The sequence below is a fragment of the Acanthochromis polyacanthus genome, chromosome 11 (assembly GCF_021347895.1).
Source record: "Acanthochromis polyacanthus isolate Apoly-LR-REF ecotype Palm Island chromosome 11, KAUST_Apoly_ChrSc, whole genome shotgun sequence".
Taxonomy (NCBI): Eukaryota; Metazoa; Chordata; class Actinopteri; family Pomacentridae; genus Acanthochromis; species Acanthochromis polyacanthus.
The window spans coordinates 27673699-27701179 of NC_067123.1; the positions used below are offsets into that span (position 1 = coordinate 27673699).

A 27481-nucleotide genomic window follows, 5' to 3' on the forward strand; every position below is an offset into this window, starting at 1 on the left:
TTACAGCACGGTCAGCATAGTCTGGACTCCACAGTCCACAAAGCTCTGCAAACAGGGAACAACATTACAAAACAAGCGTGGTGAGACTAACCCACAGATATGCTTCAAAGACTTGAGCAGCTGTCATAAACAAGCTCCTATAAAGAGCACTGCATGTGTCACGAGTCGTAAGTACACAAAATCAACTTTGTGCAGCCGGGAAACATAAGAATTCATTGTTGATTCATGCAGTCTGTTCTTCAGGAACTCAACACAGGCCACACAACGCCATCTAGTGGTACGCATGAGCACTGCAGTTCAAGGACAATTTAGGGGTAGAAATAAAAGCTTTCTTCACACACAAAAAAAATGTTTCAGTTCACATGTTTCTCAGATGATAAATGATATGTGCTGCATGAAACTGAACTTCACTGACATCTACCCTTATTCCCTTTAAAGGCAGAGTCACCTGATTGACAGGCCGCGTCCTCTGGTCCGGCGTCCAGGGAGGTGGGGTGTACTGCGTGTGAGGGGAGAGGGGTCAACGGTCAAACAGAGGGCGACAGAACAACCCAGACTGGCTTCTACAGGAGGGGTGGAGGGTGTGGATTGGAAGGGTGGGCAGGGACAGGTGGCCTGAAACCAGGCTGAAGCCTTGATTTCATATGCAGGAGCATATGTGCAGGAGCCTGGGAGACCCTGCGTGGGATACAGCTTAATGAATAGGTATTTGCATGAGCGTTTGTGCGCACGTACCTGGTAGGCGTAGGCATTCTGTGGGTAGTTCATCGGCATCTGTGGGACCACGACCCCTCCAAAGTTGGTGTAGCTGTACGGCTGCAAAATGAAGCCAGTGAGGGTCCATTAAACCACACTAAGAGTGCCAAGCAGATGTTCAAATGCATACTGAGAATCTTGAAACAGACGAAAGGAATGGCAATTAGTAACTTTGTTTCTCACATTTTAATGTCCTGCTGTCACCGCTGATGTTTCTGACAGCAGGCATTGTCTGAAGAATTCACCAACTTGGTTTTTATTAGCAAATGACACTAATTGTAAAATAGTCACCTTTATTGTATTTTTTGTCCATCTTGGAAATTAAAAAGGAAATCGGAAAAAATATTCTGCAGCCTGTAACTCTATCCGTGGCTCTGATAATGAGCAGCAGCCAACCCCCTCAGAGAAAATAAGGTTTGTTTTATTTTTCACAGTGGAATAGAAAAGTGCGCACCAGCACTGCCAATGTCACACAATGTGTTTGTTTGTTTTGATGACTTGTTTTTTCTAATTCAGTCTGCCTTCCAACAGAGATAAAATTCCACATACAGCTTGTTTGCACGTGTGTGTGTTTGTATTTCACACCTGACTGTATTGGCTGCCTCCATTGAGGACGGGCATGGGTTGTGCCATCCCTCCTCCTATGGGTGAGCAGCAGGCACAGTAGATGTACTGTGTGGGACTCATCCAAGGACTTGGGCCAACCAGACGGGATGGGAAAGACCCTTTGTAAAGGAAGAAAAGCACACAGCAATATGAAACGTATTTGGTGTTCTATTTGCACTGTCAAAAAAATACGTAATGTTCTCTTTAGGAGAAACCGAATACGTACGAGAGCTTCTTTCTTTCATGATGGCAGGGCCCAGCTTGAGTTTACGGCCTTTAAAACTGATCTGTTGCTGTAACAAGATACATTTTCAGAGAAAATATTACTCTTACTTTAAGATAGAAGAGAATAACAGCTTCACAATAAGAAATCCACCCACCTCAATGATTGACTGAATGTTGACATCTTCATTGAAGTATACAAACCCATACCTATGAAGACACAACATAACTTAGAACTAAACAAACTGAATCAAATGCCAACATACAATGTAAACGTATTAGATATCAAGCTAAATTATTTTGAAGAACAACAAATATTAAAAAAACGCTCCCTGCACTTACACTCCCACAGTTTCACACAATTTAACTGAGAAAATGCAGAAAACAGTCTTTACTTTTTAGCAACAATTACTGTACTCATGCTTGATGAATGTAACTGCTACTTGTTTTATCATCTTTTCTAACCTAATAAAAAAAAAAAGACATCTGACACTAAAACAGTCGCATCCGAAACACAACAAAGACAGTGATTATTGTCAAGTATTCAAAACAAGGCGCCTACACTTCAGCATCTCCAAACAAAACAACTCACCCTTTGCAGATCCCTCCACGGTAAGTGATAATTTTCACTTCCTTAACAGCACCATATCTTCCAAAGAAGTCACGCATTTCATTTTCATCAACCTGAAGGCGAAAATGAATGCCGAGAGAAATGAGTTGCTTTGGTTGAAACTTCATTGTCACTCCATTATATACTGTATCGGAAAAGCAACGTGGAGCACAATGTGCAGTTCAGGTACGCTAAAATGGTGATTTTCAGTTGTTTTCAAGCAGCAGGTCAAATCTTTGAAGCGCATCTAATGTGCTGAATTTATACAAAAACTATCAAAAGGTGCATAGGTTGACTGCCAAGACTATCCGTCTGTAATTTAAAATCCAACTGAAAGCATGCATCTGCTGGAGTTAAGAGCTGTGACCTTTAAAGATGTGAAACTTTTTAATTAATCTTTCAGAAATAATATAATGCATTTGTACATGTGTTGGCAGCAAGCAGGAGGAAAAGCTATTTTTGATAATGCACAGATCACATTTAGACCGGAAAACATGATGCAGGGATACAGAGATTTTTGCCCATTAATGATCAGACATAACATTTTGACCACCTGCCTAATACTGTGTTGGGCGTCTTTATGCTGCTAAAACTCCTGTGACACAGTGGGGCATGGACACAGGACCTCTGGGGACGTCCTGTGGCACCAGGATGGTGGAAGTGAATCGTGTGGGTTCTGTGGGTTGCAGGGTGGGACCAACCGACATCAGGCCTTTCCGGCACATCCCACGGATGCTCAATAAGATTTGGATCTGGGGAGTGTGGAACTCGGGTGAACACCTTAGCTCTGTCCTGTTCCTTGAGCCACTCCTGAGCAGTTTTTGTGGTGTGTCAGGATGCATTATGCTGCTGAGGGTGGCAAGTGGCATCAAGGACTGTTGTTGCTAAGGGGGGGTGGGGGCATGGGGGGTTGCTTGACCTGCAATGTTTAGGTAGGTGGTACATGTCAAACATCCAAACGAATGTCAGGACTCAACGTTTCCCAGCAGAACATTGCATTATAGCAAGCTGATCGATGTTATTTACCTGTCAGTGGTGATAATGTTGTGGCCGATCGGTGTATCTTTAAACAGGCCATTTCAGAATCATTGCTTCACACCCAAAACTATGCAGACTGATATTTCTTGTGCAGTTTGTGCATTAGTATGCAGGTAAGCAAATTAGAATGTGTGCATTTAGTTCCCTGATGCCTCTGAGTTACTTTAACACGACTGTTTCCAGATTAAATTGAATTTATAATTTTACCCTCATATAGTGTCATATTTTTGACATCTGCCACATGTACTTCTACATTTTAAACAGGCAGATTCAAAGTAGATTAAACACATCCCATCTTACCTTCATGTCGATCCCACCAACAAAGAGGGCGTTGGGAGTCAGTTTGCCCTCAGGTAGGATGAATCCATTTGACAACTTCAAGGACGGTAAAGTCTGGCTGGTGCTTCTGGGCTTGTTGATATCCTTACAATAGCAAATATTTAAATTCTTAACTTGCATAATAAAAAAAAACGATAACAATTCTCCATGGACAAAAATCTGCCTTACTTGTGCATGTAATGATCTTGACTTATGAAGCTATAGGGTGCTGCAATCACGTGAAGGATGTTGAGCCAATGAAAATAATCATTGAATCTGGTCCAAAAATGTAGCTAAAAGCAAGTGAACTTTTGTATCTTATCTGCTGGTGTAACACCACACGTACCAAATCTACTAAAGCCTTATTTTGAAGCTTGAAATTATCGTCTTTTTTATCTTGTTTATTGGGCGGCGAACGTCATCACTGATCCTCAATGCTTCTGCAAGGTTAGTGGTTCGTTCACAAGGCTACATGTTAGCTACTTTTACAAAGACTGATTTCTGCAAGCAAATCTTAACATGGCAAAGAAATGAGCAGCTACGAATGAAGACAACAGCCTCGAAATCAAGTCAGCAGTGAGAGGCTGAGTAATGTTACCATTAACTGTTATCATTTAATGTTTAACACAGCTAAATCGTGCTATTAGTCATGCTAACTTCAGCTACAAGCTACTAGTGCGCCTTTTTCTTTTCTCCGGTCGAAGGTCAAATATCGACTGCTACTTGCTAACGACACCGTAAGCACGATCGTCCTAGCATACGGATTAACAAATCGACGTCCTCAATTAAAGCAGCAACTGTATGGCTACGATTTTTACAACTCACTGTTACGCATACAAAGCTGGAAGTAAAACTTACCATATCTAAAATAATTAAAACTTTGCCAGACACACACGTTCAAAGGCGAACCGCCGACCTGATTCTGCCTGACCACATTAAGTGGTGTTGCGCATGTGTGCAGTCTGGAGCGTCTGGGGAAGTTTTGCGGAAGTTGGTGATGAATTTCTGCCACCTGCTGGACGGAAGAGGAAATTCATGTACTGGCGGTCTAGTTCAGGGGTGTGGGCCAAAATTTAAAACTTGGACAACGTCGCAGGTCAACATTGATATTTATTGAAAAATATCTTCATGCAAATATAACAACGAACCTTTTCATATGGACCCAAGCAAATTTTGCTTCAACATTTAATATGGAACAAGCAAAGCTTAATACTATACAAAATACAGTCCGCGACATAAAGACGAGAACAGGTATGAATTTAAATATAGAATATCATTTATCTTTCAATGTTGTATTTTAAGTCCTTTCACTACTAAAAATATGTATTTTTGTCTGAGTCTTTATAGCTCTTTATATTTGCTTTTAAAATGTAAATTAGCAAAAAATATTATTTATATTAGAATAGAACTTTGGACCATTCAGCAGCAGTCCAGTCCTTTTTGTCTTTAGCCCAGGCAAGACGCTTCTGATGCTGTCTCTGGTTCAGGAGTGGCTTGACACAAGGAATGCGACAGCTGAAACCCATGTCTTGCATACATCTGTGCGTGGTGTTTCTTGAAGCACTGACTCCAGCTGCAGTCCACTCTTTGTGGATCTCCCTCACATTTTGAATGGGTTTCGTTTCACAATCCTCTCCAGAGTGAGGTTATCCCTATTGCTCATACACTTTTTCTACCATATCTTTTCCTTCCCTTCGCCTCTCTATTGATGTGCTTGGACACAGAGCTTTGTGAACAGCCAGCCTCTTTAGAAATGACCTTTGCATCTTGCCCTCCTTATGCAAGGTGTCAATGGTCGTCTTTTGGACAGCTGTCAGGTCAGCAGTCTTCCCCATGATTGTGTAGCCTACAGAACTAGACTGAGAGACCATTTAAAGGCCTTTGCAGGTGTTTTGAGTGAATTAGCTGATTAGGGTGTGGCACCAGGTGTCTTCAATATTGAACCTTTCCACAATATTCCAAATTTGGGTTTTTCAATAATATTATCATCAAAATTAAGAGAAATAAACATTTGAAATATATCAGTCTGTGTGTAATGAATGAATATAATATACAGTTACTGAAATAAATCCACTTTTTCATGATATTCTAATTATATGGCCAGCACCTGTATGATATATCAATAACTTATTGGTAGTGAAAATTTGTTTAAACTATATACAATGTAATAATAATAAAATAATTTAAAAAAACATAGGGTTAAAGAACACCTGTAAAAAATAAACAAAGGCAAGTAAGAACAACAAAAAAACACCAATAGAACTTAAAAAAACCCATTATGACACAATAATACACAACAGAATAAAGCCCTTAGCAGGATTCACGTCGCATACCTTAAAGTTACCCCCAAATGCAAAAAATAATAACAATTAAAAAAGATGTATTATAATCGAAATTATATTTTTTTTCATGAAAAAACTTTGAGAAGCCTGAGTAGTAACGTTATATATTTATGTATATTTTAAGCTGTCTGCTATATAGTCTGTCGTTCCTATGCAAGCACAACATAGACCCCTACAAGCACTTTAAACGATGATGTCTATGTTAGAGATAGGTGTCTTTAAATCAAACCATATGAATTACATACACGTTGAACTTATTTGGCCCAAAAAATATCGGATGCAAATCTCGGCAAATCCAGAATGTGTCCTGCCGAATCAAGTATCCCCCTCTTTACTGTAAATGAATGAGCTTCGGGCATATTTTTCAACATTTCGGCATTACATTGTGAATTTCTAACCTGCTCCTCTAACTTTATTTCTGGATATGCCTGAATCAAATGATTCAACATATACAAAAAACTGTCATGCGAAGAAATCCAAGCTTACGGTGCCGTACAAAAGAGTTTGGCGTCTCATAGTTTCCGTTTTAGCGGAGCGGGCGCGCTCCCGCAACCTGCATGCAGATCCCGGCCCACAGGCACAACTCGGCATGACACCGGAAACGGAAGAAGACGGACTGCGAGCTGCTGCCGAGCCGCTTCCAACAAACAGTCCGTCCGCTTCGAGGTCTTCTCCGACATCTGGAGGGACAGGAGCTTCTCACACATCTTCTGGTAGGTTCACACTGACAACCTCTCTACATTTTCACTCACAGCGTCGTGAATCTCTTCAACCAATTCACGGTTTGGTGTCTGTCTTTGTGTAGGAGCTAAGGTCAGTTCAATCACAACAAAAGACTTTCAGCTCACAGACTGATCAGCTTCATTTACATTAAAGCCTTTTTGAGATTTAATCTAAATGATCATTTTCATAGTGAACTGAGATGGTGATCGTAATTTACCTACAAAAGTTTAGTGTGATTTTTTTTTAGTCTATTTGAACATCAACATTATCATCAAAGTGTTTTATATAGTGTTTATAGGAAGCAGTCAGATGTGTCTTTTTTCAAGGTCTTTATTCCACAATTTAATTAACAAAAATAAAAAGAAGAAAAGAAACTCACATTTCCATTTACAAAATCTTGGCTTGCATCTGAACATAGCAAGCTTTCTGAATATGATAACAGGTATACATTCCTTTACATGTACAAAATACATTTTAACTTAAAAAAATAAGTAAAATAAAATAATAATATTAATACAAAATAAATACAATAGTAGAGGTTAATGACTTAATCAAAGGGATTAAGCGTGGTTACATCACACAGGATTATAACTTAGAAAACAAGAGACTTTAGCAAGGTTTCATATAAATCGCATAAAGACTGATTCACTACTGACAATATCTTTAAGGATAATAGATAATTATTTATTTCATTTTTAAAGCAGATTATAGAGGGTTTGCAGTTTTTCCATTTACATTGATGTATATGATACTTCCCCATAATGAAAATAATGTTCACCATTTTAGAAATGTTCTTTGGCAGACCATCCATATAAACCATCACCTGAAGCTTATTAAACAAAGAACTGTTTATATCAATATTCAGCCAGCTATAAACATCTTTCCAGAAAAGCTGTGTTATCGAACAAGAAAAGAACAAGTTTTCAGTTGTTTCATGTTCCATCATACAGAACACACAAGGATTAACTTTGAAATTAAACCTTTTTCTTAGAGTTTCAGCAGCAGGATAAATATTATTTATTATTTTAAACTGAATTTCTTTAACTTTAGGTAAAATTGGCCACTTAAGATAGCTACAATATGTTTTCATCAATGCAGTTTTGTTACCTGCTATCTTTATTTTGGTTGATTTATTGATATCATGAAATAGCTTCTCTTTTAACACACTTCCAATTGCTTTGTTGTTACATCTTTTCTCATCAAACTTCACTTCACCTATTTTAAGGTCAGGCATTTTGACAGATACATTTGCTTGTGTAAGGATATTTTAATCATGTGTATTAGGGGGAATGGAATTGCTCTATAGATTCGATTAAATTCTCTATACGAACATTTCAAATTATATTTTTCTACAGAAGAATTCATTTGCAATAGACTGCCATTTATATCCATTAAGTCAGTAACAAATATATATATATATTTTATCATACCATTCTTGTTTAAATAAGGTTTTCCTGTTACTAGTGATGGTTCTGTTGTTCCACAAGATGGAGCTGTGGGATGTGAAGTTGTGTGTGAACATCATTTTCCAGTAGAACAATATTTGTCTGTGGAAGTCGGATAATGTGATTGGCAGTTTAAATACCTCAAAATCGCATCTTAACAAAAATTCTAATCCACCCACATTTTGGAAAAGACATTTTGGTATATGGAACCATATAGAATCGGCATTTGTCAAATATGCTTTAATCCAGTTCACCCGAAATACACCAATCATGGATTCAAAATCAGGGGCTTTCAATCCACCATTACCATATTCTTTAAACATCACAGACTTTTTAAGATAATGGGTCTTATTTTTCCAAATGAACTTAAAAATGACGGAGTTTACCTTTTTAGGAGGAACATAAAGGGCTTGACAAGGACACACTAGTTTTGATAAGCCTTCGGCTTTTGTCAGCAAGATTCTACTAAAAATAGACAGATCTCTCATAAGCCAAAGGTTAAGAGTTTTTCCCATATTGTCTACTTTCCCTTCTATGTTTAGTTGCTGTCTCTTATTTCTATCTTGAGATATTGTTAAACCAAGGTATTTTAATTCAGTTTTAACAGAAATAGAGCTTATATTTGTCTCAGCGCAAGGGTGAAGGGATAATATTTCACATTTTTCCAAGTTTAAGCATAAACCTGATGCTCTACAGAAAATCGATATTATATCCAGGGCTTTCTTAATTAAGATTTATCATTTAGAAAGATTACCGTGTCGTCTGCAAATTGACTTATCCAATATTCATAGTCAAAAATGGTTATTCATTTAATTTGAGAGTGACTTACAATTAGATAAGCAAGCATGTGTACATAAAATAAACAATTTGGGCGAAATAGGGCAACCCTGCCTGTTTCCACGTAAGATCTTAATTCGGGGTGTCATTCCAGGGTTGAGGTAGCCGAGCCGTGATAGACCCATGCTGTGAAGACACAAGGGTCGAGGCACGCTTAAAGGTTGTCTATCAAATCACTCTGCAGTAATTGGGTAGGTATACAACCAATCAGCGCAACGAATAGGCTCCTAGAGCGCTGGAAATCGGAGGATGCGGTAGTTCGGTGAAGCCTTATTTATACAGTCAATGAGTGAAGCTCAAGTATATTACAGACATGTTAACAGAAAGATTATTCAGAGTCGGTGCTAATGGAGCTCAACGACTGTTGTCGTTTTTGTTGTCGACCCTGGTAGAGAATTAAATTTGTTGCCGTGGGTTGTCTAGCGCTGCTAGGCTAGTTGTTTCTGGTTGTTTCTGTCAGAATCGTCGCGCCTCTGTCGTCACTTAGTTACGCCCGCCTTCTGACTCTACACTTCATGGTGATTGGTCCGGCCAGTTTTAGGAGCATCCAACCTTGAGCCTTATGGAGGGTAACTAGACCCACCCTGGCAGAGAATTAAATCCGTTGCCGTGGGTTGTCTAGTAGGGTGACCATATTCTGTTTCTCTGAAAAGAGGACACTTCCAGCTCGCGCGAAAAATTTTCAGTCCCCCCCCCATTTTTAGGGGTTTTCCATGGGTCAGGGGGCTTTCTGTGCTTCAAACTCAGTTAAACAGATATTCTGAATTCCCCAGAAAATAACACTTTACCTGGATATACAAAAAATAGCCCAAAACACTCACAAACAGTTGCTTTATAAATAGTATATTTATTAAATTAAAGCAATTCTCCTAAACAATATAATCAGTCACATACAAATATGGCATGCTCTAGTCTTTAATAGTTATTGACTCAAGTTGTGTAGGAACACATGTATTCAGATGTTTAACAAAATAAGAAATAATCATCTCTCTTAAGTCTGACACTTACACCTTAGTTAGGAAAAGTGAGGTAGAGTACCATTCTTCAAAATAACCTCCCAATTATCAATTATGTAAAAATAGAAATAATGCCTCAAAATATTAAACAAAAGAAAAAAGAGAGGTAGCCTATTCTTCAATGTTCAGTTAGCCCATTCTTCAAAATAATGTGTCTAATGGCAAATGAAAAAAATATAGAAATAATGCCTCAAGTCAACAGTCATTTTTTCCTTCATTTTCCTTCTCTTATTAGCTACAGAGACATAAGTCCCAGCTTTGCAGACTGTACATTCTGCCTCCCATTTGACACGACCCGGATGAAAACAGGGGTACTTTTTTTCGCATTTCATCAGTGAAATGACATTTGCGTTTCGGCGTTTTCTTTCGGTTCGAGTGCTCTCTTGCAGTGTGCCTACCTGCCTGTCAGCCTGCGAGGAAGCGAATCTCCAGCGCCGTGGCGCGCACCGGCGCTTCAGAGACGCGGCGCTGGCGCTCCGCAGCGTGTGCAGCGGAAATTTTCTGATAGAAGAGAATGGGTTCTAAGTGCTGCGCAGTACGATTCAAGAGCGCGGCGCTGTGCGGCGCTGTGCGGCGCTGTGCGGCGCTGTGCGGCGCTGTGCGGCGCTGTGCGGCGCGGCGGTTTCACGTTATGTGGAATTTAGGGGATCAAAAACCCGGACATTTGAAGGACTTTATAAACACAGGCCGGACAGCCTCTGAAAAGAGGACATGTCCTGGCAAAAGAGGACGTATGGTCACCCTATTGTCTAGGCTAGGGTTGAGGGAGATGTAGCTATAAATATCGCTGTATAACATTTTACTGACCTTGCAGAATCTTTCTCCAAATCCAAATTTTTGAGCACTGTAAACATAAACTCATGTTCAGCAGTATCAAAAGCTTTGAAAAAATCAATGAACTAGAAAAGCACTTGGAGAGCGCGTCCGTCTGTCCGTCTGTCCGTCTGTCCGTCTGTCCGTCTGTCTGTCTGTCTGTCTGTCTGTCAACAGCATAACTCAAAAAGTCATAGACGGATTTTCACCAAAATTTTACAGGATGTCCGGAAGAGCAAAAGTAACAATCGATTAGATTTTGGAGGTGATCCGGATCACCATCTGGATCCAGGATTTTTTTGAAGGACTATGTACAATTGAGAGATGGTCGCCATCTCTCAATTGTACATACAAAATCAATTACTTGATCAACTGCAAGACCACTTTTGTTATATACATGCTGGAATGCTCTATTTGCAAAGTTTTTTATATTGGCAGAACAAAAAGACGGCTACAGGACAGACTTGCAGAACACAAATATGCAATAAGAACTGGAAACATCAACTACCCCATGGCCAAACACTACCTGGAATTTCATAACAGCAACTCATCTTCATTACAAATTACAGGCATCGACAACATCTCACTGACCATCAGAAGAGGTGACAGACAAAGAAAACTTAACCAAAAGGAGACATTCTGGATTGACAAACTACAAGCCACCACATTTCCTGGACTAAATGAAGAACAAGATTATACTGTGTTCTTGTAGAGGAAGTTGTTGTCTAAACACTGAGTTAAAGTCTCCTAACGTACAGACCACATTGTGAAAATGTTGTTAACCAGAATTCTGATGTGTTTTAAATTAATTTTACTTGTTTTATGTGATACTATGCAGGTCTTTTGGGGATGGAAACTTTTTTGAAGCCTAGTGGTCTGAACAACACCATCTGCTGGTGAGTCTGCTGGTTAACACTACCTGCAGACTTTGCCTCTAAGTCCATGTGGCAGGTTCTAATTGGTTGAGCATCCCTTTAAAAGGGCCTATTGCAGCCTGACACCTGTTTGCATGACTTCCTGATGAAGGCTTGATGCCGAAACGCGTAGAAGTAATGTAGGTCTATATGGCCATGCCGTTTAAATAAAGGCTTTTTAAATCTTAATATTTTTTAGAGAGTGCCTTGGAGTCTCCTCTTTTTGTTTCAAGTACCTGCAGTAGAATTTTTATATTCTCTTTATTCTTTTTTTCCATGTCTGTTTTCTGTGCAAGCTCATTTGTATCAGTTTTAGGTGAAATTGAATAGAGCTAAAAGTCAACTATTGAGTTGAAATTTGTCCTCTTTGTTGGCTGATGAACATATAGGACACTGTGACACTTGCGTATAGAATGGTATCCTAATTAAGATGTATTTGATGTCACAGGTGATTGGCAGGAGGAGGAGAGTCTGACGGAGGAGCAGAGGAACATTGTCAGCCATTTTGTCTGTGCTCAACAACGGAGGAAAAATGGATTCTTCACAAAACGTGAGAAACATGTCACTGTAGTATGATCATCATTAATTTATGATTTGGAATGTGTAAAGTTCCTCCAGTTGGATTGATGATCCAACCAAAGCCAGGTAACATTGGCTGAAGAGATGTAGCTCTGCAGAGGCAGCTCAATTGAGGTTAAATTGGTAGACAGCTAGGAAGCGGTTTATTTTTTTGTTTAAGGCCAAACTAACTGCTAGTAAAACATTCCGCAAATGTGTTTCAAGGTGACATAGATAAGTAACGCACGAAAATTCTTGTTTTTCAAGCCAGGTGTTCAGGAAGAAAAGGATCAGCGTTTTCTTTGGTAGAGAATAATACTTTTAGGCATTGTAAGTTTGCAGGCCTTTTTCCTTCTCAAGAAATTCAGACAGTTGAAACCAGAAGTTTACTTACACTGTATAAAATGACACATAACCTTTTTTTTCCAGCAATATCGGACATTAAATCAAATGGCGTGTCTCCTATTTTAGGTCATTTAGGATTGCCAAAATTATCTCTATTTGCTAAATGCCAGAATAACAAAAGAGAGTAATGCGATCCTTCTAAAAATCAACCGCTGCAGACTTATTGGGAATTATCCCTTGGAAACCATCCAAAGAACAGTTGATTTAATTCTGAGGGTGTCAGAGTCCCGTCAATTCCTGCCGTCCGCTACATTTAAATTTACGTCACGCAATTTGGTATCTGTACATAATGTACACATGCACAGCACACACCTGTGCTGAGCCCAAGGTAAATTTTTATTAAAAATGTCATCTGTCGGAAATGATTGAATGACTGAGCAGCCTTGTCGAAGTACTGCGCTCTGAGTGCTTTTCTTGTTTCATAATTGCATTTAAATCACTGCGTCTGTTTGTGTCTTTGTCTGTTGCTACAGAAATGTGAAAACAGCAATGGAGTGAGACATCAGAAATCTGCGGATGAAACCAGCGGTTCCCCAACAACAACAAACACAGATGAATCACTCCGTTGTGAGCAATGCGGCAAGACTTTTAGCACAGCAACAAAGCTAGGAATTCACCAGTGTATTCACACTGTGGACAAACAGTTCAGCTGTAACAAGTGTAGGATGACTTTTACTGTCAAGAGCGCTCTAACAAGACATCAACTCATTCACGGTGGAGTGAGACCATTCAGCTGTGATCAGTGTGGGAAGACATTTATTTCCAAGGGTCATTTAACAAACCATCAACTCATTCACAGTGGAGTTAGACCATTCAGCTGTGATCAGTGTGGGAAGACTTTTACTCAGATGTCCAACCTAAGAACCCATCAACTCATTCACAGTGGAGTTAGAGCATTCAGCTGTGATCAGTGTGGGAAGACTTTTATTTCCAAGAGTGATCTAACAAGACATCAACTCATTCACAGTGAAGTTAGACCATTCAGTTGTGATCAATGTGGGAAGACTTTTACTCAGATGTCCAACCTAAGAACCCATCAACTCATTCACAGTGGAGTTAGAGCATTCAGCTGTGATCAGTGTGGGTTGGCTTTTACTCAGATGACCAACCTAAGAACCCATCAACTCATTCACAGTGGAGTTAGAGCATTCAGCTGTGATCAGTGTGGGAAGACTTTTACCTCCAAGAGTAATTTAACAAACCATCAACTCATTCACAGTGGAGTTAGAGCATTCAGCTGTGATCAGTGTGGAAAGACTTTTACTTCCAAGAGTAATTTAACAAACCATCAACTCATTCACAGTGGAGTTAGAGCATTCAGCTGTGATCAGTGTGGGAAGGCTTTTATTCACATGTCCACCCTAAGAACCCATCAACTCATTCATAGTGGAGTTAGAGCATTCAGCTGTGATCAGTGTGGGAAGACTTTTACCCAGATGTCTACCCTAAGAACCCATCAACTCATTCACAGTGGAGTTAGGGCATTCAGCTGTGATCAATGTGGGAAGACTTTTACTTCCAAGAGTAATTTAAAAAGCCATCAACTCATTCACAGTGGAGTTAGAGCATTCACCTGTGATCAGTGTGGGACGGCTTTTACTCGGATGACTGACCTAAGAACCCATCAACTCATTCACAGTGGAGTTAGAGCATTCAGCTGTGATCAGTGTGCGATGTCTTTTACTCGGATGGCTGGCCTAAGAACCCATCAACTCATTCACAGTGGAGTTAGACCATTCAGCTGTGATCAGTGTGCAAAGAAATTCACTACTAAGGTTCGTTTAAGAAGACACCAAGTCGTCCACAGCGGAGGTGAACCCTTCAACTGTGATCACTGTGTCAAAACCACTACTGGACATGAACAGTTGTTGATCCATCAATGCCCCCATTCTGGTAGACAGCTGTACCACTGTGACGACTGTGAAAAAACTTTCAAGCGCCAAGAGAGCCTAAAACGTCACCAACGCATCCACACTGGACATGATGTGTACGTATGTGATCACTGTAGCAAACTATTTGTTAAGTTCTCACACTTAGAAGCTCATGCAGTTACCCACACCAGGGTTAAACCGTACCGCCGTGACCAGTATGGGAAAGGCTTCAACAACACTGGAGTCGCTCACCAACGTGACCATGCTGGGGAAAGACCCTACAGATGTGACAAGTGTAATAAGACTTTTAGAACTTTGGGTTTCCTAAAACAACACCAGCAGATACACAACAGAAAGAAGGCATTCCATCAACGTCATAGTAAGGTATGTAAAGGTTGTCTCAGCAACAGTGTGCACACTATTCTGCATAGGATATTTTGGATATTGTTGTGAAATTTAGTGTGATACAGTTTTGAACAACTGTGGCTAGTCTAGACACAGAAATCTGGTCCAGGTTAATCTGGGAATGTAGGTAAGATTGGAAATTCTGATGTGATCAGCATCAACACAAACTCGTTCTCACCACATAATGTTGAAAAGACATCACATCACTGTTAAAAACTCTACTGGAATGTTGGATATTGAGCAAATATGAACCCAGCTTAACTCATCAGTTGCTTGCTTGCCTCATATCAGTGAGCCTCATATGAGTCTGTCACAGCGCTCCTTTATTAGCTAAGGTTCCACAATGCACTGTGCTTTCCAACACAGAACAGTCTTGAGGGTCTGTCAAGAAGCTCCACCCTGTAGTGCAACTAGGTCCTACGACTCATCTACAATAGCTGATGTGTGTATTATGGAGGGATATGTTATCAGCAGATGCTAAGTATTTAATGACTCACATTGGATCATGAGCCAAAAGTGCTTTATCGAGGCGTCCCTAGTTTAAACCCCTGCAGCCATTTTCTTTTTATATGATTGTTAGACTTTCTGGAAGCTCGGACAACTGAATGTTAAATTACAACAGGTCAAAGTGTCTTCAGATGTCAGTAGTGGTGCTCTGTATTTCAGGAAAGGCATCAGTTTTTCAATGCTGCAAGACACCTTGACTTACACTGTGTTTGTGTTTTGTTTTTTTTTTTCCAAGCAGATCGGCACAGATGTGCACACTGGCCACAAACTGAACGCCTGCAAAGAAGAGGGCCCTATGCCGGGTTCAGCACAAGTTCCTGAAGTCGTCCACAAACTTAAAGTCCTTGAGATCAGGCTCCACAGAATTCAGGTGTAATCTCTTGTTTAGTGTCTTTGTTAATGTTGCACAAGGCGTCGTCACCGGTCCGCCATCTTACCTAGGGGGACTTTTCCGGAGCGCTTTATAGTAGTGGATGGAAGGTGAGCGACCTACACAAACAAAAATACACTTAACTTGCTGAATTCTTGACAGATTTACAAACGGTTTGGTTTATTAAAAACCTTATTAACATAGCTATGATTCAGTCCGCGCAGACCTGTTAAAATTGCAGTTTTTCTTTTCGAAAATTGCTACATAATTGTGTGTTTGTTACAGCCATTTGCAAGGCTGCAATCTGGGAGTTTCAATTATTATATAGGTTTCCGTGAGACCAATAATAATTTTGTGACAACAACATATTTTGTCGAAATGACAATTTGTGTGGATGCAGTTGGGTATTAGCTAGCAAAGAAACAAGAGGTTGTGAATGAGACATGTGAGCCACTTAGACTATTACAAAGTAACCTGAACTTAATTCTATACAGGTGGGAAAGGCATAATTACTCCTTCGTTTTAACATGATTTCCAAGCTGTTTCATTAGTGAAATATATCCTAGATTTAGATTCATTGTGATACAGTAACTGGCTGGCTTTGTGTTTGCAAAAATACCCCCCTACAGTGCAAGATGCCACACTTTTGTGCAGCATATGGATGCTCAAATGAACGTTCCTTCAAAACAAGAGCCCATGGAATCACCTTTCACTTGTAAGAAATTACTTGAGGGACATATTTAGGATAATTGTTACTGACTTGGTGGATTTGTACTTGTGTAATACAAGTTATTTTGACCCTGACATTTTAGAAATGTTTCTACCATTTGTTTACATAATAATCATTGAATATTTCTTTTAACATGTTACTGTTATTTAGGTTTTCATAATGGCATTCAAGCGTAGGCTACATGAATTACCCCAACAATATTATAATTTAGCTCAGTATTTCTGTCCTTACCATTCATGTTAAAGGTAAGAAGGGTGTAAAATGTTGTCAATAACTCATATATCTTGGTATCTTATGTTTTTAAGGTTTCCCCAAAATGCAGAGAAGAGGAGGCAATGGGAACTTGCTCTAAGAAGGGACGGTTTTGACTGTTTATTTGGAGTGAATGTTGCATGTTTCAGTGTTACTGTTGGTTTGGAGTGAATCTTGAATTGTTTTGTAACTGTGCGCACCTGTTAATAAAAGAAGCCTTGATGTCATGTTACTGAATGTGTTTATTTAAAAATATATAATATATGTAGGGGAGAACAGGTAAGATGAACGAACCATCCCCTTGATCTTTAAAACTATACACGAGTTGTCGCGAGACCCTAAAATAAGAACACAAACATCATTTCCAACTGGCTGTGGAATTCTTTGACTTTTGTGGTATAATTATTTTTATGCTAAAGCAAATGGACCCAGGTCTAAACTTATACATGATGCATGTTAGTGATATTCAGTGTATAGAACTATGTGAATCATTTAGCAAAAGATCATTCTGAATCATTAAATTAATTAGGTTTTATCAAAACGATGGCCATGGGGCAAGATGAACCAAAAGCCTTGGGGTAAATTGAACCAATATGAATCACAATTCATATAACGTACATACATTATTTGTTCAGTTTAAGTTCAAAATATTATGTGGGTCAACTTACCCCTTTATATTTAATATATGTATTAATTAGAAATATAAAATATCAAACTATTAAATGTTTAACATAAACACTGACGATTTAATTTCACTGTGTGTGTGTGTGTGCAGCTGTGGCAGGTAATGCTCTACTATCTACTTTTTAATTTAATATGAAAGTCTATGGTTATAATTATCCGTAAATATGCAATAACATAACTATATCTCTGGCTTTTATAACAAATCAAACCGTTTAAAAATCGGTTGAAAATTGAGCAAGCTATGGTTAATTAAATAGTACATGCTCCATAGGCATTAATGTTATCAGTGAGCCAGCAGCCCCTAGGTAAGATGGCCACCGCGTAGCGACGTCAGCCCTCACAGCGTCTGTAAGCTATCTTGCCTCTCTATGTATATCTATGATTCCAACGAACACAATCCGTCCGCTTCGAGGTCTTCTCCGGCATGTGGAGGGACAAGAGCTTCTCGCACATCTTCTGGTAGGTTCACGCTCACGACCTCTCTACATTTTCACCCACCGCTTCGTGAATCTCTTCAACCAATTCACGGTTTGGTGTCTTTCTTTGTGTGGGAGCTAAGGTCAGTTCAATCACAACTAAAGACTTTCAGCTCACAGACTGATCAGCTTCATTTACATTAAAGCCTTTTTGAGATTTAATCTAAAATGAGAATTTTCTGAGTGAACTGAGATGGTGCTCGTAATTTACCTACAAAAGTTTAGTGTGTTTTTTTTAGTCTATTTGAACATCAACATTATCATCAAAGTGTTTTTATAGTGTTTATAGGAAGCAGTCAGAGGTGTAGGCCGTTACACTGGGCTACATTCGACTCGATACGTTTTCATTTACCACATTAGATATGCTTTATTTTGCCTGAGAGATGCCCCCAGTGGATCTGCCACATGACTGTGTTTCACCAATCAGACGAAACAACAATCATCACGTGACTCCGTTTCACCAGACGTAGCCCTGCAGTCACATGACCACATACAAACTGTGGAGGCATGGTGGCGTAAACTCTGCACACGTAGCGGACAAGAAATGGAAATAAACGGGGGCATTTTCGAGAAATGTTATCTTGCTTCGGAGTCCGACAACATTAGCATAGCATTAGCATTGATATCTCCGTCTTCGGCTTTTGTTTTCTGTCTACTAACACGGCGAGGACGTCAGGCTTGGTAGGTCAGCGTGATGGTGCTGGGAAGTAGTTTGTTTCAAAAGCTTTATGTTGTGTTTCTTGTGTCTTAACTTGTCATTTTTTAGATGTTATTTATTTTTGCTATTTTTTATTTTATTATTTGGGAATAGCAGAATTTGCACATTATTTTACATTTTTGTCTCTGATCACATAATTTCTAAAAATTGAATCGGACATTACAATCAAACCGTTATTGCTACTTGAGTAGTCTTTTCACCAAACACTTTTTTACTCTTACTTGAGTAATTTTTTGGATGACTACTTTTGACTTCTACTTGAGTGATATTATTTTGAAGTAACGTTACTCTTACTTGAGTACCATTTTTTGGCTACTCTGCCCACCTCTGGAAGCTGGTAATGCGTCTTCTGCTGCTCTGACAGCAGAACGAGGAAACAGACTAATGTGTGAGCAGGTATGTTGATCTGGAATGGAGAATTTGGAGCGTCCTGAAGGTTGGTAGATCACCATGGTAACAGATGGTGCGCAGCTAGATCACTGTGAGCTGTATGTTAGTTATCCCACTGATTGAAGCCGCGCAGTTACCGTGTCATACACTGTCCGAGTTCCGAAGCCATCGGAACCTACCTGCATTCAGTTGGTGATGCAGAGAAACCATCAGTATGTTTTTATCCTTGTTCCTGATTTGCTTCCCAGTCTGTTCACACTGCTTGTACTGCAGTTGATAGGACACAAATTAGAAAATGGATTATTCTGTTGGTATTTATCTCAGAGAATATTTAGTCAGTAACATTATTTCCACTTAGTCGTCCCAAGAAAGATTAGAGATTTCCATGTCTCCTTCATTGCAGTTCTTCAATATCACATGTATATAAATGAAGTTTAAAGTTTCAGAGCTCTGATGTACAGCAGTCACATTAGAAATAAGTGGCTTTATTGAGGGTCACTGAGCAGGAAAGTACATACATTAACTTCCAGCATTACCAGTTTTCTAGCAGCATTACTGTCTTGAATCACCTGCAGTAGAATTTTTATATTCTCTTTATTCTTTTTTTCCATGTCTGTTTTCTGTGCAAGTTCATTTGTATCAGTTTTAGGTGAAATTGAAAAGAGCTAAAAGTCAACTATTGAGTTGAAATTTGTCCTCTGTGTTGGCTGATGAACATATAGGACACTGTGACACTTGCGTATAGAGTGGTATCCTAATGAAGATGTATTTGATGTCACAGGTGATTGGCAGGAGGAGGAGAGTCTGACGAAGGAGCAGAGGAACATTGTCAGCCATTTTGTCTGTGGTCAACAACGGAGGACAAATGGATTCTTCACAAAACGTGAGAAACATGTCACTGTAGTATGATCATCGTTAATTTATGATTTGGAATGTGTAAAGTTCCTCCAGTTGGATTGATGATCCAACCAAAGCCAGGTAACGTTGGCTGGAGAGATGTAGCTCTGCAGAGGCAGCTCAATTGAGGATAAAATGGTAGACAGCTAGGAAGTGGTGTTTTTTTTGTTTAAGGTCAAACTAACTGCTAGTAAAACATTCCGCAAATGTGTTTCATGGTGACGTAGATGAGTAACGCATGAAAATTCTTGTTTTTCAAGCCAGGTGTTCAGGAAGAAAAGGATCAGTGTTTTCTTTGGTAGAGAATAATACTTTTAGGCATTGTAAGTTTGCAGGCCTTTTTCCTTCTCAAGAAATTCAGACAGTTGAAACCAGAAGTTTACTTACACTGTATAAAATGACACATAGCCTTTTTTTTCAGCAATGTCTGACATTAAATCAAACGCGCTTCTCCTGTTTTAGGTCATTTAAGATTGCCAAAATTATCTCTCTATCTCTACTTCTATATCTATATACCCATAGCTCAGTGGGTAGAGTGGTCGTCTCGCAACCGGAGGGTTGCGGTTCGATCCCCGGCCCTTTGTGCTCATGTCGAGGTGTCCCTGAGCAAGACCCCTAACCCGTAATTGCTCCTGATGGGGTGTGGTTAGTGCCTTGCATGGCAGCTCCCGCCATCAGTAATTTGTAATTTCGTTGTACTTGTTGCAATGACAAATAAAGTTCTATTCTATTTGCTAAATACCAGAATAACAAAAGAGAGTAATGCGATCCTTCTAAAAATCAACCGCTGCAGACTTATTGGGAATTATCCCTTGGAAACCATCCAAAGAACAGTTGATTTAATTCTGAGGGTGTCAGAGTCCCATCAATTCCTGCCGTCCGCTACATTTAAATTTATGTCACGCAATTTGGTATCTGTACATAATGTACACATGCACAATACACACCTGTGCTGAGCCCAAGGTAAATTTTTATTAAAAATGTCATCTGTCGGAAATGATTGAATGACTGAGCAGCCTTGTCGAAGTACTGCGCTCTGAGTGCTTTTCTTGTTTCATAATTACATTTAAATCACTGCGTCTGTTTGTGTCTTTGTCTGTTGCTACAGCAATGTGAAAACAGCAATGGAGTGAGACATCAGAAATCTGCGGAGGAAACCAGCGGTTTCCCAACAACAACAAACACAGATGAATCACTCCGTTGTGAGCAATGCGGCAAGACTTTTAGCACAGCAACAAAGCTAAAAATTCACCAGTGTATTCACACTGTGGACAAACAGTTCAGCTGTAACAAGTGTAGGATGACTTTTACTGTCAAGAGCGATCTGATAAGACATCAACTCATTCACGGTGGAGTGAGACCATTCAGCTGTGATCAGTGTGGGAAGACATTTATTTCCAAGGGTCATTTAACAAACCATCAACTCATTCACAGTGGAGTTAGACCATTCAGCTGTGATCAGTGTGGGAAGACTTTTACTCAGATGTCTAACCTAAGAACCCATCAACTCATTCACAGTGGAGTTAGAGCATTCAGCTGTGATCAATGTGGGACGACTTTTATTTCCAAGAGTGATCTAACAAGACATCAACTCATTCACAGTGAAGTTAGACCATTCAGCTGTGATCTGTGTGGGAAGACATTTATTTCCAAGGGTCGTTTAACAAGCCATCAATTCATTCACAGTGGAGTTAGACCATTCAGCTGTGATCAGTGTGGGAAGACTTTTACTCAGATGTCTAACCTAAGAACCCATCAACTCATTCACAGTGGAGTTAGAGCATTCAGCTGTGATCAGTGTGGGTTGGCTTTTACTCAGCTGACCAACCTAAGAACCCATCAACTCATTCACAGTGGAGTTAAACCATTCAGCTGTGATCAGTGTGGGAAGGCTTTTATTCAGATGTCCACCCTGAGAACCCATCAACGCACTCACAGTGGAGTTAGAGCATTCAGCTGTGATCAGTGTGGGAAGACTTTTGCTCAGATGTCTACCCTAAGAACCCATCAACTCATTCACAGTGGAGTTAAAGCATTCAGCTGTGATCAGTGTGGGAAGACTTTTACTTCCAAGAGTAATTTAACAAGACATCAACTCATTCACAGTGGAGTTAGAGCATTCAGCTGTGATCAGTGTGGAAAGACTTTTACTTCCAAGAGTAATTTAACAAACCATCAACTCATTCACAGTGGAGTTAGAGCATTCAGCTGTGATCAGTGTGGGAAGGCTTTTATTCACATGTCCACGCTAAGAACCCATCAACTCACTCACAGTGGAGTTAGAGCATTCAGCTGTGATCAGTGTGCGAAGACTTTTACCCAGATGTCTACCCTAAGAACCCATCAACTCATTCACAGTGGAGTTAGAGCATTCAGCTGTGATCAATGTGGGAAGACTTTTACTTCCAAGAGTAATTTAAAAAGCCATCAACTCATTCACAGTGGAGTTAGAGCATTCACTTGTGATCAGTGTGGGACGGCTTTTACCCGGATGGCTGACCTAAGAACCCATCAACTCGTTCACAGTGGAGTTAGAGCATTCAGCTGTGATCAGTGTGGGATGTCTTTTACTCGGATGGCTGGCCTAAGAACCCATCAACTCATTCACAGTGGAGTTAGACCATTCAGCTGTGATCAGTGTGCAAAGAAATTTACTACTAAGGTTCGTTTAAGAAGACACCAAGTCGTCCACAGCGGAGGTGAACCCTTCAACTGTGATCAGTGTGTGAAAACCACTACTGGACATGAACAGTTGTTGATCCATCAATGCCCCCATTCTGGTAGACAGCTGTACCACTGTGACGACTGTGAAAAAACTTTCAAGCGCCAAGAGAGCCTAAAACGTCACCAACGCCTCCACACTGGACATGATGTGTACGTATGTGATCACTGTGGCAAATTATTTGTAAAGTTCTCACACTTAGAAGCTCATGCAGTTACTCACACCAGGGTTAAACCGTACCGCCGTGACCAGTATGGGAAAGGCTTCAACAACACTGGAGTCGCTCACCAACGTGACCATGCTGGGGAAAGACCCTACAGATGTGACAAGTGTAATAAGACTTTTAGAACTTTGGGTTCCCTAAAACAACACCAGCAGATCCACACCAGAAAGAAGGCATTCCATCAACGTCATAGTAAGGTATGTAAAGGTTGTCTCAGCAACAGTGTACACACTATTCTGCATAGGATATTTTGGATATTGTTGTGAAATTTAGTGTGATACAGTTTTGAACAACTGTGGCTAGTCTAGACACAGAAATCTGGTCCAGGTTAATCTGGAAATGTAGGTAAGATTGGAAATTCTGATGTGATCAGCATCAACACAAACTCGTTCTCACCACATAATGTTGAAAAGACATCACATCACTGTTAAATACTCTACTGGAATGTTGGTTATTTAGCGAATATGAACCCAGCTTAACTCATCAGTTGTTTGCTTGCCTCATATCAGTGAGCCTCATGTGAGTCTGTCACAGCGCTCCTTTATTAGCTAAGGTTCCACAATGCACTGTGCTTTCCAACACAGAACAGTCTTGAGGGTCTGTCAAGAAGCTCCACCCTGTAGTGCAACTAGGTCCTACGGCTCATCTACAATAGCTGATGTGTGTATTATGGAGGGATATGTTATCAGCAGATGCTAAGTATTTAATGACTCACCTTGGATCGTGAGCCAAAAGTGCTTTATCGAGGTGTCCCTAGTTCAAACCCCTGCAGCCATTTTCTTTTTATATGATTGTTAATCTTTGTGGAAGCTCAGACAACTGAATGTTAAATTACAACAGGTCAGAGTGTCTTCAGATGTCAGTAGTGGTGCTCTGTATTTCAGGAAAGGCATCAGTTCTTCAATGCTGCAGGACACCTTGACTTACACTGTGTTTGTGTTTTTTTTTTTCCAAGCAGATCGGCACAGATGTGCACACTGGCCACAAACGGAACGCCTGCAAAGAAGAGGGCCCTATGCCGGGTTCAGCACAAGTTCCTGAAGTTGTCCACAAACTTAAAGTCCTTGAGATCAGGCTCCACAGAATTCAGGTGTAATCTCTTGTTTAGTGTCTTTGTTAATGTTGCACTAGATTGATAGTGTTTTAATCATCTCTCTACTTCTATTTTCTGATGAGGTTTCCGTAATTTCTACTGCAAAGTAAGAACAAAGAATCAGCAAGTACAATGCCTGCAAAGAGTACTCACCCCACTTAGAAGTTTTTCCTGTTATTGCTTTTAATCCAGTAAAGAATGAGTGACCAAGGACGACAGACATGAGAAAAGTCACCAAGACGCCTAATACTCCTCTGAAGGAATTCCAAGCTTTACCAGCTGAGATCGGAGAGACTGTTCATACAAAAATTGTTTTTCACCAGTCAAAGCTTTATGGGAGACAAAGAGAAAGACTCTGTCGAGAAAAGTTCTTATTATATCTGGATGAGCATGCAGCAGAAGACGTGAAGAGAGACGTGTGAGACTCTGAAGTCAGCTGAAGAAGGTTCTTTGGTTTGACTTTCTCTTTATACTTTGATGCACTGCTGTAGGGAGCAGGCTGAAAATTCTGGTTTGAGCTTCAACACCATGAACTTGCTTTGTTTTTTAAAAAATCAAATTCTAGCTTATGCACTGTAAAGTGCTGTCTTGTTTGATTGTTTTACAGTGGGTACGGAAAGTATTCAGACCCCTTGACATTTTTCACTCTCTGTGTCATTGCAGCCATTTGCCAAAATCAAAAAAGTTCATTTTATTTCTCATCAATGTACGCTCAGCACCCCATCTTGACAGAAAAAAACAGAAATGTAGAAATTTTTGCAAATTTATTAAAAAAGAAAAACTGAAATATCACATGGTCATAAGTATTCAGACCCTGTGCTCAGTATTGAGTAGAAGCACCCTTTTCAGCTCGTACAGCCATGAGTCTTCTTGGGAATGGTGCAACAAGTTATTCACACCTGGATTTGGGGATCCTCTCCAGTTCTGTCAGGTTGGATGGTGAACATTGGTGGACAGCCATTTTGAGGTCTCTCCAGAGATGCTCAATTGGGTTTAGGTCAGGGCTCTGGCTGGGCCAGTCAAGAACGGTCACAGAGTTGTTCTGAAGCCACTCCTTTGTTATTTTAGCATGTGTGCTTAGGGTCATTGTCCTGTTGAAAAGTGAACCTTCGGCCCAGTCTGAGGTCCTGAGCACTCTGGAAGAGGTTTTCCTCCAGGATATCTCTGTACTTGGCCACATTCATCCTTCCTTCAATTGCATCCAGTCGTCCTGTCCCTGCAGCTGAAAAACACCCCCACAACATGATGCTCCCACCACCATGTTTCACTGTAGGGATTGTATTGGGCAGGTGATGAGCAGTGCCTGCTTTTCTCCACACATACCGCTTAGAATTAACACCAGAAATTTCAATCTTGGTCTTATCAGACCAGAGAATCTTATTTCTCATAGTCTGGGAGTCCTTCATGTGTTTTTTGGCAAACTCTGTGCGGGCTTTCATGTGTCTTGCACTGAGGAGAGGCTTCCGTCGGGCCACTCTGCCATAAAGCCGCGACTGGTGGAGGGCTGCAGTGATAGTTGACTTTGTGGAACTTTCTCCTATCTCCCGACTACATCTCTGGAGTTCAGCCACAGTGATCTTTGGGTTCTTCTTTACCTCTCTCACCAAGGCTCTTCTCCCACCATTGCTCAGTTTGGCTGGACGGCCAGGTCTAGGAAGAGTTGTGGTTGTCCCAAACTTCCATTTAAGGATTAGGGAGGCCACTGTGCTCTGAGGAACCTTGAGTGCTGCAGAAATTCTTTTGTAACCTTGGCCAGATCTGTGCCTTGCCACAATTGTGTCTCTGAGCTCCTTGGGCAGTTCCTTCGACCTCATGATTCTCATTTGCTCTGACATGCACTGTGAGCTGTAAGGTCTTATATAGACAGGTGTGTGCCTTTCCAAATCAAGTCCAATCAGTTTAATTAAACACAACTGGACTCCAATAAAGAAGCAGAACCATCTCGAGGAGGATCAGAAGAAATGGACAGCATGTGAGTTAAATATGAATGTCGCTGCAAAGGGTCTGAATACTTATGACCATATGATATTTCAGTTTTTCTTTTTTAATAAATTTGCAAAAATTTCTACATTTCTGTTTTTTTTCCTGTTTTTTTCCTGTGGTTGCTTCATTTAAATCCACATCCACTGGTTCTTTAGCGTAAAGTTTCAGCACAGTATATCAAATGGTTGAGCAAACAATCAACCAAACAACACACCAATCAAACAAACAAATCAAGTAAACAGCCGACCAAGTTGAGATATCTGCTCTCCTTCATGCTGGCTACAACAAGTCTGACAGAGCCAAGCAGCTGAACATCAGCCGGATGACCGTCCACAGAGTCGCGGAGAGGCTCAAGAATGGTGAAGATCTTTCAGTGATCTTTCAAGAATGGTGAAGACCTGAAAGATCTTCACCATTCTTTAGCTTCTCCGCGACTCTGTGGACGGTCATCAGGCTGATGTTCAGCACAAAGGAGAGCAGATATCTCAACTCTTTTGACTTCCATCTTGATACAACTTCACCGGAGAAAAAAATTTGTATTAAGGACAGATGCCTATAAGATAGAACTTTCAGTTTATTTAATGGAATTTTTCACTCTGACATGCAAGCGTCTCTAAAGATCATGAAACCGAGTGTAATAGAACTTTTGCAAAGCCCGGTAATCAAATACCTGAATATCAAATAGTGATTGCAGTTTAAAATGATTACAGGCAATTCTGTAATATAATTTTCCAATGTTTACACTGCAGTGTGTGTTTGGTATGTCTAATATCTTATTTTTGTGCTGTAATTAATATGATTTACAGCTGATTTTTTTTCACAGAATAAAGAAATGATCTCTTTTCTATTATTCTTTGGACTATAATGAATGAAGTCGTCATTTTTATGCTTTGATAACATTTCAGTGACAATGTGAGCTGCAGTCACTTTTTAAAACTGTAAATTCTGTTTTGAAGTGGTCCTTGAGCAGTAAAAACTGCTGGATTGGTGTAATTCAGAACACAAAGCAGGTAAATAATGTCAGAGTGGTATCACAATCATTTTTAGGGAAGACTATATTAAGATTGTTTGTATATGTGATTGATCTGTTTTTTGTCTGTTCAGAAAACTAATAGTTCCTAGTTGCTGTTACCATGGTGACGCTCCTGGATGACATCAACAGTGTTTCAGTTCACGGCAACGTGATGATTTTTCCTTAGTTAAAGCTTTGACAAGACAAAAGTAAACTTCCAGCAGCTTGAAACATTAGACAAGAGATGAGAGGCAGATTTAAAATTCTTGACTAGCAGCCAATAGCAAATAGGTGCGCTTGATTTATTGCACTGGGACGAGCAATAAATTACACGTGAAATTCCACACGTTCTTGTGATTGACTGAAAAGCTTTCAACAGGATTTACAATGGTTAGCATCGACGGAATGGGGTGAAAGTAAGCCGGAACGGTCCGGAACTGTTACTAATAGTTCCGACAAGAATTTAAAACTACTTTCACCCCTGGATGCCACGGTTCATGCCACGGTGCATTGGGATCTTAAAGTTTTTATTTTTTATTTTTATT

General features: G+C 40.0%; 2 protein-coding genes across 18 annotated transcripts; one reads left to right on the forward strand and one right to left on the reverse strand.

Annotated features, from left to right (window-relative positions):
* On the reverse strand, nt 1–6483 carry dazl (deleted in azoospermia-like). Its single transcript, XM_051955583.1, has 9 exons — nt 6379–6483; nt 3533–3655; nt 2177–2268; nt 1743–1794; nt 1589–1655; nt 1342–1481; nt 736–816; nt 449–499; nt 1–45 (listed from the first exon to the last, which is right to left on the reverse strand). The coding sequence occupies exons 1-9, from the start codon at nt 6481–6483 to the stop codon at nt 1–3; spliced, it is 756 nt and encodes a 251-aa protein (XP_051811543.1).
* LOC127536021 (gastrula zinc finger protein XlCGF26.1-like) lies at nt 6464–26774 on the forward strand. 17 transcript variants are annotated; one of them, XM_051955191.1, is made up of 7 exons: nt 6464–6605; nt 11565–11622; nt 12089–12190; nt 13077–14858; nt 15622–15866; nt 16386–16471; nt 16792–16965. In XM_051955191.1, the coding sequence occupies exons 3-5, from the start codon at nt 12173–12175 to the stop codon at nt 15760–15762; spliced, it is 1941 nt and encodes a 646-aa protein (XP_051811151.1). In that variant the 5' UTR covers nt 6464–6605; nt 11565–11622; nt 12089–12172; the 3' UTR covers nt 15763–15866; nt 16386–16471; nt 16792–16965. The 17 variants fall into 17 exon arrangements, with proteins under 17 accessions (XP_051811151.1, XP_051811154.1, XP_051811150.1 ...); XM_051955194.1 differs by lacking the exons at nt 15622–15866; nt 16386–16471; nt 16792–16965 and adding exons at nt 22566–23045; nt 23804–26774 and having other exon boundaries at nt 13077–14378; XM_051955190.1 differs by having other exon boundaries at nt 15622–16471.
* The last annotated feature ends 707 nt before the right edge of the window (nt 26775–27481 follow it).